The sequence below is a fragment of the Spermophilus citellus genome (genome assembly GCF_964194105.1).
Source record: "Spermophilus citellus genome assembly, chromosome: 12".
NCBI lineage: Eukaryota > Metazoa > Chordata > Mammalia > Rodentia > Sciuridae > Spermophilus > Spermophilus citellus.
In genome coordinates this window covers 109,529,227-109,542,531 of record NC_138198.1, presented here as the reverse complement: position 1 = coordinate 109,542,531, position 13,305 = coordinate 109,529,227, and the positions used below count along the sequence as shown (strand labels likewise).

At 35.9% G+C, this 13,305-nt stretch overlaps 1 protein-coding gene across 1 annotated transcript in view; it reads right to left on the bottom strand.

Annotated features, from left to right (window-relative positions):
- Positions 1-13,305, bottom strand: part of DCC (DCC netrin 1 receptor) — a gene marked incomplete at both ends in the record, with an annotated part of 1,098,829 nt that overhangs the window by 331,370 nt on the left and 754,154 nt on the right. Inside the window, one exon of the mRNA XM_081263478.1 lies at positions 4,933-5,087. Within this exon, the coding sequence (XP_081119604.1) occupies positions 4,933-5,087 (155 nt within the window). The remainder of the gene's footprint in view (positions 1-4,932; positions 5,088-13,305) is intronic.

The following is a 13,305-nucleotide window of genomic DNA, read 5'->3' as shown; positions in this document are numbered from 1 at the left end:
ACCAGATTCTACTGGCATCTTTTAGCCAACCAACCATTCATAAAATGGCAAGACTGGCACAATTAATGAGATAATACAGTATTTACTGAGCAAATTTATTTAGGGATGCTAAGATATACATCAGGCAACATTTGAAGACAAGACAGTCTATGACATCTTGCCAAATTGTAAGGAAAGACTACGAGAAATGTGAAAAAAAAAATATATAAAAGTGCTTGCTTTACATTTTTATAATAATAGAGCCAGTATCAAGCTGTAAATAAGGCACTCTATTAGCCTATTTTCCTAGGTGATTACCCCAGGGAGCTCCCTCTTTGTTTTTTAGTGCTGTGCTGTTGGAATTCTGCTCTCCTTTGACCCTGCTGCAGTCAGGGAATTCCTTTCTATTGAGTGCCTGCTTGAAGCCATGCAAGACCCAGGGATGTCCCTGTGTTCTCTCATTTCATGTCTACAACCTGGGAAGAGGCAGAGTAAATAAAACCTCCACTTTCTAGTTCAGGGAACTGAGGTGAAGAAATCTGATCTAGAATATAGTAGCAATATTCAGGAACATGATACGAGCTTTCTATCCTATACAAAATCGCCACACTAGTTGAACTCTATTAGAATTTTTTTTTTAATTAAATCCAGGAAGAAGGGAAAAAAGTAAATCCAGCTATACCTCTACCTAACATATTCTAAAGTCACTCAACCTGGGGGTATGGCTGCTTGCATTCATCTTTTTAGTGTAAAGAATATAGTAGACTTAAGAATATTACTTACAAATCTTAAATATAAAAGGGCTTTATAGATAATTGGGTTGTGGTCTAGCAAATCTGCTTCCTATTCTTACCCAAGCCTTCAAACCTATATGTGGTCCATTTTAACATCCTGTATGATTAAACTGCCTTAACAGCATCTTATAGGACCCCAAATAATAATTCAAAAATTCGCCACATGTGGTATGAAAAGATTAGACACGTCTTAAGCAGGCAAGGACTTAAATCCTGGCTGATAATACAGTGAAGAAATTATACACCATAAAGGCAGGGGGAAAAGAGCAAAGGTTTAGCAAAAGGGAGATATAATCAGAGGACAGAAGCCTTCATATAAATCAAGTCTTTCTATTCCGGGTGATTATTTCATAAACTGGATCTTGGACTGTTGATCTTTTTAAATGATTATTGTAAAATGTATGCACTTTCAGAAACAGTTGCTGGCTGATTTATATTTCAGACATATTTCCCCTCCATTTTTATTTCTTGAAAATATGGTTTCCATAATAGAGTTGATATTTTCAAATAACATGAAAAACTTGAAATTCAATTTGTATAAAAGCTATGTAATTTTAGTGCACAATTACTACATCACATTTGGAGAAACGGTGATAAAAGAAGCAACCAAATGCACACCCAGACGAGACCCATTTTCAAAAGATAAAATCATTTTGTCAAGAGAGGAAATATTGATTTTTTTCTCCCCCTCTTGCCTAGTCCAAATAATGAAATCAACCTTGGTATTTCCTCTAAAAGACAGAAAGATGAGCTTAGAAGAAGGGGAAAGAGAAGAAGGGGAGAGAAAGGAAGGAGACAGAGGATCCCTGGAATGTTCCATTTCACTTGCCAGTTGGCATATTTTTGAGCAGGCTTAGAGGAGATGAAGTGTTCCTTTCACTAGTAACATTCGTAAATGGCCAAATGGTATTTGGTGTTAACAACAGAAGATAAAATACACATGCAGCACCTATTAGTCATGATAATATAATTTATTTATCCTAATGTCTGTAATAAACACAGCAAGTGAACTACAGCATGCTTTTATTATAAATGAATCCAAGGAGTTGGCTGTTTCACAGAGTGCTCTGCATGGCCTCTTCTGTAGGCTGAACTGTTCTTCTCTACCTACCTGCTCCACAAGGTGAGTTAGCCAATGACAAGGGTCGTGAAACACAGCCAAGCCAAAGACCTCCCACAGACACAATCCCTACTGCATACAGTGGTTAAAAACAGGTGACCAAAGACAGTGCTAATAAAGGCTAAAATATGAAGAGCATTCTAAGGCCATTACCACTGCCCTTAATGAAAAATAGTCAAGGCTACATCATATTTTTAAAGCTTGCAGGTTCTCCATTTTTATTTTCTGGAGAAATTATTATTTGTATGCTATAACAATACCAAAACAACATGTCTTATTCAATTGGACTTGTAGTGGTTACTATTTAGTTGTCTCATGGTCCTTTATGTTAATTGTTAAGTGAAGTAAATACACACAGAGGCAAGCACCCAGAGAAGACTTCTGCTCGCACTTCTTACACTGCTTTCTGCATAGGGAGGGATAAATGTCGTGCAGAGCCTACTGACTGGAGGAAGTAAGTACAGTGTAGTGTAGACATAAAAAATAACTATGTAATAAGCTGTGACCCTCAGATAAGGGGCACAGAAGCAAATGTGTGACTCAGAATGGCTTATGTTCCATCTAACAATTTCCTATAAGTTCTCTTATCTAAGGACTTTTTTTTATTGTCACATACTTTGAATTTTCACTTCCCCAAGAAGTTTATGAGATCCCTAACTACATTACTTTTTAACAGGTATATGCCTTTTCTAAAGCACCTTAAGTGGCTCAGAATAGTATTAGGAGCATAGTAGCTATTCATGATATAGAACTATAAATTGAAGTATGATGTTGTTTGTCTCACACAGTTAATGAACGTTCTATGGGCAATACAAATAAGGATGCTTTTAAAAATTCTTACATTAAAAATTGCAGAACATGCTGCTGTATACAAGCCTTATGTATTGAGATATTCATATTCAGTAGTTAGTATTAAAAAGGAAAATATTTTTTGTCCCTTGATTTACAAATACTGTCATTTAAAAAAGTAAAAAAGAGAAAAACTTGGAAATATTTTTAAGTTGGATGTTTAGGAACAATGATATTTGTAGAAGAAGAAAAACATAAGTTATTCAGTTAGAGAAAGCAAGATTGACAACTTATGATTTTTATCAGAAATACAATGTAATCATGACTAGTCAGCCATGAAAAGTACAATAAAACAATTCTAAGATAATATTAGGTTTAAGGTAAAGAATTCAGATACCTGTACATATTGGATCTTTTAAAAAATGCTTAAATTTAAAGTTTCATATTAGAAAAGTGAACAAAACTTTTCTTGATAGAATGTTTGAGGTTAAAGTCAATCTTTGTACAATGTGGCATATCCCATATATATGTATGTTTACACACACACACACACATATATATATATATATATATATATATACATATACATCATATACATATATACATATAAACAAGCACATACATACATGTGTATATGCCTAATTTGATTTTTACTGAACTTTATTAATCAAAAAAGCCAAATATTCATAAAATGATTTATTCTCCATATATGAACTATAAGCATTAAATCAACGAAGAGACTGAGGACTCAAATGCTAAATTGACATGGACATTGTGAAATGAAAACTGGCTTAAATCCACAAGGCAACAACTCGCTCTTACAAGTGGAAACCTCATCAGGGCCAGCTTCATGGGTGCACAACCAGCAAAATTGGACAAGGTCTCACACTTAGAGGGAAACTGCGTGAAGACTGACTTCATGTCTTGCTGTAATTGTAGTTGTTAACATTTCTTAATTTTCAGAAAAGTGTCCTTGCATTTTCATTGTGCACTGAATCCTGCAATTGATTTAGCCAGACCTCCCTGGGAGCCTGCATTTTCAAACAATTTCTGGACCCCTGTATACATTACTGTGTTTTTGAAGTTATTGTCTGAGAGTTTGTTTCTGTGAGGCAAATATTTACATGACTTGGAGGTCTTTGCCCTTGCCTGAATGAATATATCAATCTTGCCAGTGCAATCTTAGCTAAGATGAAGAAAGGAGAAAGATTTTGCCAAGAGTAGATGATCAACCAGTACTCTGATGGCCTATCTTGATTTCTTCTTTGACATGCTGATATAAATCACCCAGGAAGTGAACCCAGTACAGAGATTATTTCTCACATTTCTAACTTATATTTTATCTCCTTCCAAAAGCATTTGAAGTCATTTTCAAGTTAAACATAGTTTTACATAAAACCAATAGGAACACAAATAAAGGAATATTATTAATTGAAAAGAAAAGGAGCACAGGAAATTGTGTCTAAAATAAGGCTGCGTGTTTCAAATAGTTACTCACTGAATTTAACCTTTAGAATAGAATTTTTAATTAAAAATATAAAGCTGGAAAACTTATTAGTAAGTCTTCATTCTAAATAACATTGGAGGTCCATAAGAAAAACTAAAACTATTTAAGGTACAGAAATATTTCTTAAATGAACAATTTGGGTGCTCTTCCCTTATAAAAGTTGATAGTATGGAATTGTAACTTGTTTTACAGCTTTACTTTGGGATGAATGAAGTTAATACAGTGATTCAAGTTAGAAGTCAAGGAGACAGTCCAGTGGAGAACGTCTCCCATGCTTCTGGGGCCTCAGCTGGCCTTTGGTATCTTCTTCAGTTGTTATTGCCTGTTTAACTTCTTTAAAAGTCCCTGTATTTAGAAGTTTTATGCCATTTTTCTTTTACCTCTGATGCTAAAACCGGCCCAGACTAACTCCAGAAAATGTGAGAAAAATCAACTGAGAAGGATTGAACTCAATGGTGGTGATGATGAAATACTGTTGGGCAGGGAGTCACTTTAGGAAATGAGGATGTGAGCTATATGGAGGAATGGGGACATGGTTTCCTCTAATCTGCCATTGTGGAGAATGAGGCCTGAGTGAGGAGGCCATGTGTCAAAATGTCATCTTTCCTAGGAAAACCTTCAAGTTAAACACGTTGGTTCAAACACCTGCCTTCCGTTTTCTCATCTCAAAGATGTTCTACTAGGACTCAAGGACACTGCCGATGAATCCTTACTAAACACGGCCTCTCCCTTTTCATACTCACACTCAGGCTGAGTGGCCACCTTGATGGGTTGAGAACTCTCCCCTGGCCCCCACTCATTGTAGGCAACAACTCGGAAGGTGTACATGGCTTCTGGCTTCAGGTTTCCCACGGTAAGCTGAAGGGACCCAGGCTGGGTTGTATTCAATGCTCGTTCCCTAGGAAATCAAGGTTGAACAGAGAGATTATTTCCAAAATGAATACTTTGGGCCCAGACCTTTACTTGGGTTACAAGAGCTCACTCATTATGGATGACTATGGGACAGAATCAAGAGGTCGGAGGCTTACTATGGAAAACAAACTACTTGAAAGGAACGATAAATAAATGTTGCAAGGTTTTCAGGGAGTTCAAGTTGATGTCATTCTTGATGAAACTTGCAAACTAAAGACTTTCCCTTGACACTTTACAATTAAGAATTCGAAACTCATGAGAAACAAAGAGGTATTAAAATAAGAAGAAGCATCTGGAATGTAGACAGGAAGATGCATTTTGTACACATCCGGCTAATGACAGAAATCAAGGTTTCAATTATTCCACAAATTGGTCTTTGTCAGTATTGCCAGCAAATGCATTTTATGCCTTTTCTTTCTTTGTAGGAAAGGAAAACGCAGATGCTAAGTGTTCCTATGTATGTATGGAGCTTGGGCTCCTGTGGATACTTTAAGTGCACTTATTAAAAGGAAGAAAATTCTTTTCTGTGTGAAGAGAAATAGTCAAAAATGTCTGCTTTCCTTTTTTTTCAAGTCTCTTCTACATGAGCTCAATACATTTTACCGATTAAATGTGTCTTCCATGTTGTAAACAAATGGATTTGCTGATCCTGGTGGGATTTAGATATACTTTAAGAGAAGACAAACTATGAATAGGGATGCTATAAGTAAACATGAGAACTACTGAAATTTTCATTAAGGACGCAAAAGATTCTAGACCTCCTAGATATCTTCATTGACCCTTAACAATTAATTGTGAACTGAGTAAAGTAGAAATGCTCAACTATTCACTGTTTGTTAAGGTTTCTATCCCTAGATAATATCTCTTAGCTTTCAATGGAATTACAAGTTTATTTTAATTGTGTCATGGAGTTTTATTTTATTTTTGGAGATATTTAAAGTGAAGCCTACTTTTCTCTCAGGGAAAATTAGTTTTTCAAAAAGAAGAATCAAAATAAATTGTTCCTAGTGGCATGAATGATGATTACTGAGCCTATGTACACTCGAAATATCATGCAGCAGAACCTGGCTAGCTCATCCTTAAATCAAAATTTTCTTCTTCTTCATATGCTAGACTACATTTCCCAGCCTACTAAACCCTGGATGAAGACATCTGATTGAGTATATGTGATGTGTGCTGATTCACTCTGAGCCTAAAATCACTGCATATAACTAACCCTCCAGATTTTCTTCCTTTACTATGGACTTGACGTAGCCAAGCATGATGAGCTTAGATTTTACACACTGATCATGGAGAGGTTTACAAGTTTACAAGAATTTTGGAGAAGAGCTGGTGGAGAAAAACTGTCAATTAGGGCATTGTTTTATTTCTTATAGAGTCAGAAGTAGAGATTTGAGTGATTATACATATTAGAGCTTGTTCTAACACTAGCATAATTTTAACCAGTACAGCTAAATAATTAAAATATGCACCTTTGTGTGGTTTCCTCAGGTGGGGGCTCAGGGTCTGATTAATGGGTATGAAGTTTAACTAGAGAAGATGGAAAGTTCTGTGAACACATGGTGGAGATGGTGGCACAAAAAGGAAGAACAAAGTTAATTCTATGGAATTGTGCACTTAAAAATGGTTAAAAGCGCAAATATTATGTTATGTACATGTTAGAACTACAAAGAAAAAGCACACAATATGAATCTAAACATAGCTTGAGGCTAGACAAATTTTTAGAAATACAGTGTTATGTTGATAAAGACTGCATAATGAATTCTATCTGGGAGGTCTGGATGGGATTCAGTATAACCCAAAGTAGCCAAATATAAGAAACACTGTATGATACTTGAACATACCACAGGTTGCACTGCCATACCCTACCAAACTAAACACAGTTAGGCCAGCAAGTTGCTTTTTAAAAGAGAACCTCATCATCCAAAGATCAAAGACCTAAATGTAAGAACTTGAGACTATGAAAACTATTAGACAGAAACACAGGAGGAACCCTTCAAGATATTGTATAAGTGATGATTTTTTTAAAAATAAGACCACCAAAGAACAGGGAACAGAAGCAAAAATAGACACGTGAGATGAGATCAAGCTACGATGCTTCTGCACAGCAAAGGTAGCTACCCAAGGGGTAAAGAGAGAACCTACAAAAAGTCAAAAGGTTTATGGACTACTTATCTGATTCCATATTCATATTCAAAATATATTAGGAGCTCAAAAACCTCAATAGAAATAAAAGGTAATCCAATTGCAAAATAGGCAAATGGTATGAGTAGAAAATTCTCAAAAGAATAAATTCAACTGTCAACAAATTCATGAAAAAATGCTCAATTTCATAAACCATGAAGGAAATACATATCAAAAATATAATGAGATGTCATCGCATCATAGTCAGAAGAGCTGTTACAAAAAAATAAATAAGAAAAAAGAAAAAGGAATGTTGATGGTAATGTAGAAAACAAGGAGTTCATATATTCTGTAAGGAGAGGAAAGGAAGTTAGTACAGCTATTAGGAAAATGCATGGAGCTTCTTCAAAACACTAAAAACAAATTCCACCATAAATCTTCTAGAAATAATAAATGAATTCAGCAAAGTGGCAGGATATGAAATCAATACCCATAAATCAAATGCATTTCTATTCAATCAGTGATGAATCCACTGCAAGAGAAATTAGAAAAACTACCCCATTCACAATAGCTTCAAAAGAAAAATTACTAGAGGATCAATCTAACAAAAAAAGGTAAAAGACCTCTACAATGAAAACTATAGAACACTGAAAAGGAAATTGAGAAGGACCTTAGAAGCTTGAAAGATTTCCCATTCTCTTGGATAGCCAGAAATAATATTGTCAAAATGCAATACTACCAAAAGTGTTATTCAGATTTAATGCAATTCCTATTAAAATTCCAATGACATTCTTTATAGAACTAGAAAAAGAAACCATGAAATTGATTTGGGAAAATAAGAGACCTAGAATAGACAAAGCAATCACAAAGCAATCCTTAGCGAGAAGACTGAAGCAGGAGGCACCATCATACCAGACCTTACACTGTGCTACAGAGCAATAGTAACAAAAACAGCATGGTATTGGCACCAAAATAGACATGTAGATCAATGTTACAGAATAGAAGACACGAAGACAAACCCACATAAATACGGTAATCTCATATTAGACAAAAGTTCCCAAAATATTCACTGAAGAAAAACATAGCCTATTCAATAAATGGTGCTGAGAAAACTGGAAATCCATATACAGTGAGATGAAATGAAACTTCTATCTTTCACCCTGCACAAACCTCAATTCAAAGTGGATCAAAAACTTAGGCACTAGAACAGAGATACTGCACTTAATAGAAGAAAAAGTAGGCCCAGAACTTCATTATGTCAGCTTATGACCTGACTTCCTTAATAAGATTCCAAGTGCAAGAAGTAAAACTAAGAATCAATAAACAGGATAAATTCAAACTGAAAAAGTTTCTTCTCAGCAAAGGAAACAATCAATAACATGAAGAGAGAGCCTACAGAATGGAAGCTACGCACGCCTCAGATAGAGTACTAATCTCCAGAATATATAAAGGACTCAAAAAAACACACCTTCCCCCCAAACCCAAATAACCCAATCAATAAATGGGCTAAGGAACTGAACAGATGCTTCACAGAAGAAAAAATACAATCAATCACCAAACATGAAAAAATTTCAATCATCTCTAGAAATTAGAGAACTGCAAATCAAAATTACCCTAAGATTTCATCTCACTCCAGTCAGAATGGGAATTTTCAAGAACATAAACAATAGTAAGTGTTGGTGAGGATGTGGGGGAATTTGTACACTAATACATTGCTAGTGGGACTTCAAATTGGTGCAACCTTTCTAGGAAGCAGTATGGAAATTTGTTAGAAAACTTGGAATGGAACCACCCCTTTGATCCAGTTAGCCCACAACTAGGTTTATACCCAAAGGAGTTTAAATCAGCATACTATAGTGACACAGCCACATCAATGTTTATAGCAGCTCAATTCACAATAGCTAAACTATGGAACCAGCCTAGATGCCCTTCAATAGATGAATAGATAAAGAAAATATGGTACATATACACAATGGCATATTATGCAGCCTTAAAGAAGAATTAAATTATGGCATTTGCTGGTAAATTGATGGAGCTGGGGAATATCATGTGAAATGAAGTAAACCAAACCCCAAAAACCAAAGACCATTTTTTTTCTCTGAGAAGCAGATGCTGATCCATAATGTAGGATGAGGAGGGAAGAATGAAGGAACTTTAGATTGTGCAAAGGGGAGTGAAGGGAAGTGAAGGGTATGGGGATTGGAAGGATGATGAAATGAGATGGACATTATTACCCTATATACATGTAAGATTAGACTACCATTGTGACTCTGCACCATGTACAGCCAGAGGAATGAGAAGTTGTGTTCTACTTGTATCCAATGTGTCAAAATTACTCTACTACCATATATAAATAATTAGAACAAATTACAACATTAAAAAATACTAAAAACCGAAATTGAGCTACCCTATTTCTAGGTATGTATCCCAAGATATAATATCAGCATATCAAAAATATAACTGCATGCCCATGTTTAGTGTGATACTATTCACAATAGTTAGTATATGGAACCAACCCAGATAACCACCAATAGAGGAATGGATAATGAAAATATGGCTTATATACACAATGCAATATCATTCAGCCATAAAAAGAATGATATCATTTTCAGCACAACTAATGGAACTGAAGGAGATTATGTTAAATGAAATAAGTCAGTTACAGAAAACCAAACACCATAAATGCATGCTAAAAATATAAGCCAATCTGAATGTAGAATTGTGGTTTGTAGAATCCTGAAAGGATGGGTTGAAGGGAATATGAGAGGTTAGATAAAGGGAGCCAAATATAATTAGATAGGAAGAATAAGTTCTGGTGTTGTACATCACAGGGAGTGACTACAGTTCACAATAAACTATCGTGTATATTATGCATAACTGGTAGGAATTCAAGGACCCCAAACACCAAGCAAGGAGAAAAAAATGTTAATTACCCTGATATGATTAGTACAGACTACACACATGTATTGAAATATCACACCACACCTCATAAATATGCACACTTATTATGTGCTAATCAAAATCTCTTTAAATGTTGAGGTAGATGGAAATGCTAATTATCCTGATTTGATCATTACACACACACATATATATATATATATAAAATTATTACACTCTATTCCATAAATTTGTACAATTTAAATAATTAATTTTAAATAGGAAACCTTCATAATTAGATTGTATGTATTTTCATCAGAAATTTTATATACACTGCCTCACAAGTCCGTTGATATAGATAGAATAGTTTATCATTATTTTATAGACACAAATGTGCAATTAATATAAATTACATGATTCTTTCCCATAGGACTTACAGTTGTGGGTATCACAGTTATTATAGAAGTAAAAAACTCTATCCTCTAAATCCAGTTTTGACATCACTCAAGAATAATGGTGAAACAAAGGACCTCTTTGAATAGGTCTGGGAAGAAGACATGGTATCCTAAAGGGGACAGAGGCACAATGTGTCTTTGGAAACCCCTGTGAGGAGGAGTTGTCTCTCTTCTGCTATGAATCATCCCATGGTATCGTTTCTGGACTTTCAACACTGTAGTTGTCATCATAGATCAGATTTGCATATTAAATTTCTTTGGCATCTATAAGAAAAGTGACTTTATTTTTAGACCTACACACTAATTTTGATAAAACCAACTATGTTCCAGATCTTGCTGGTACAACCCTTGAATAGTGTTCCTCAAATGATTAAAAAGGTGAGAAAACTTGAACATGCCCAGGTAAGAATATTGAAGATCACATAATGAAAATATCACTCATATGTAAAAAAGACTCTCTTGTATGAGAAGACAGTTTCAGGTTTCCATAATATCCATCAATCTAGGTGCTGTTCTGAAATCTGCTCATCACAGCCAAGTGAGGTCACAGTAAGACTCTACGTAGGTGTGTTTTCCAATGATATGCTGCATGTGAACCATCTTAAGGAGAAACCACCGTGCCCAGGAGACAACGCAGAGTCTTTCATAAATGGCAGTGGCTGCTGTTATTTTATCATTAGAATAAAATACCACCAGGACATCATTAGGAAGTAAGACGTTTGAGTCCAAGAAGAGGACTTGTCTACAAAATATGTAGAACCAGTATTCTGAGGAGATAAAAAGCACACAAAAAGGTTTCACTGTCATTTAGACCTGCTTCCCAAATAACAATAACAAAAACCTTATTAATATTTTCTAATAGATCAATTTGGTTTGGAGACATAAGTTTAAACCAGTAGTTCATAAACGGAACTACTGAACCAGATCCACTAGTGAAAACTAATGTTTGTAGGGACAGGAACTTTGCTGACAGGCTTAGAGAAGTACAGGAGCTCCCTGAGATGCTCAGCACAGCTCCGAAGGTCTGTGGCATCTGAGGTCCCCACTGGTGCCTGGGCTTCTGCTGCCAAGCTTGTGTCCCTTTGCTTCCTTGGGTACTACTGGGGGTGACCTCCAACTGCTGAAGTGACATAAATGCATTGTGGGAAGAAAGCGTGTCTTGCCATATTATCCTGCACAATTTGCTCAGTCACAAGCTGCAAAGGTTAGCAGGAGAGTTTTGATTTTGTTCTCCAGGCTTTATTAACTATAAACACAGCCTCACACCTTATTTACCAACAGTTAAGTAAGGTCTGGGTTTGGAAGGGCAGCTGATTATGCTGGGTTTCTCTGGCCCCGTAACTGCCTGACACAAGGCCATCTCGAGTAGTTAGACTCCATCATCTCTACACTGAAGCACTTAGTAATTAAGGGTTTCTTTCTGCTCACTCTAATCCATACTCCTGTGTAAATGGGCAGATAAACACTTAGAGCTCTGAGAAAAGGCGAACCCTTGATGTGAGAAGTTTGCCCAATTATCGTGTGAGGATGTTCTGCTGCCTCTCAGGGAAATCCAGTGAGTTGAAGACATAATTACTCTTCAAATCTGCACCGCTCAGGCTGTGCCATCTAGAATCCATTCCCTGTGAATTTACTTGTAGAATATCCAGAATATTGAATACATGAAGTCTGACTCCTTGGGCTGACCAAGAAACAACCACAGGCAACTTACCTCTTTGACCATTACAAAAAGATCACAAGAAGTTAGTAACAAACAAATATTGACTTCTTATAAATTTTAGTGTTAGGTGTGTCAGGTCACCTGATTTCTTGGAAAACACCTGCCTGTATTCTAGAAGCACACACTTTGATGCAGTAACAATGATGCTGTTGCTTTGCTGATCTCAGTCAGTGTAACTGTTAAGTGTCGACACATTTTGAGTCAAGAAGTCAAATGTGGTAGCATGAATGAATGCGCCTTGTGGGAGCTTCACTGAGACGTAATCCTGCACCTGGAATCTGTCCCTGCTCTAGTACATTCTTGCAATGTATTGGATTATAATAGCAGCTTTTCCTAGTTCTTTGTCATGGGTCCTTCTAATTCTTTCTACCTGTTATTTACAGACATCCTTTTTAATATGCATATTGTGTCAACTCCATGCACATGACCTAGAACTGGCTGATGTTCTATAACTAATACAATCTCTCCTCCTTGGGATGGTCCAGAGACCTTCACGGTGTGGACCAAACCTTTTCACAGGCCTCTGCAATGACCCACCTGCCTCATCCATGCCCCTGGCTGCCTCTGCCTTTTCTCCTCATGCCTTTGGTTTGGTTTGTTTCATTTCTGGAGTTATGTTCTTTGGACTTAGACTTCCTTCTCAATTTGGCAAGAACTTGTTTCAAATGAAATTTTCTATTTCCTACTTCATGTAATTCCAAGCAACATTAAATGTCCTCTCTTAGTATTTTGGTGGTTCTTGGTTTATGCACTGAGTGTAGCCCATAGGTCACTATATTAATGGACAAGGCTGTCTCTTTGACTTGATTGTGAATTACTTTCGGAGAAACCATATTTCACACATATTTTGTTCACATTCAGCATTTATACAGACTGAGTATAAAAAGTAGCTGTGTTGCTGATGTTTATAATTTTTCAATGAATGCATAACTAAATGTAAAAAAAAAATTAGGATAGTAACTGAATAAAAAATGCCTAAAAAGCTAGATTTTGATTTCATGTCCCATCCCCATTTATGTGGGTCATCT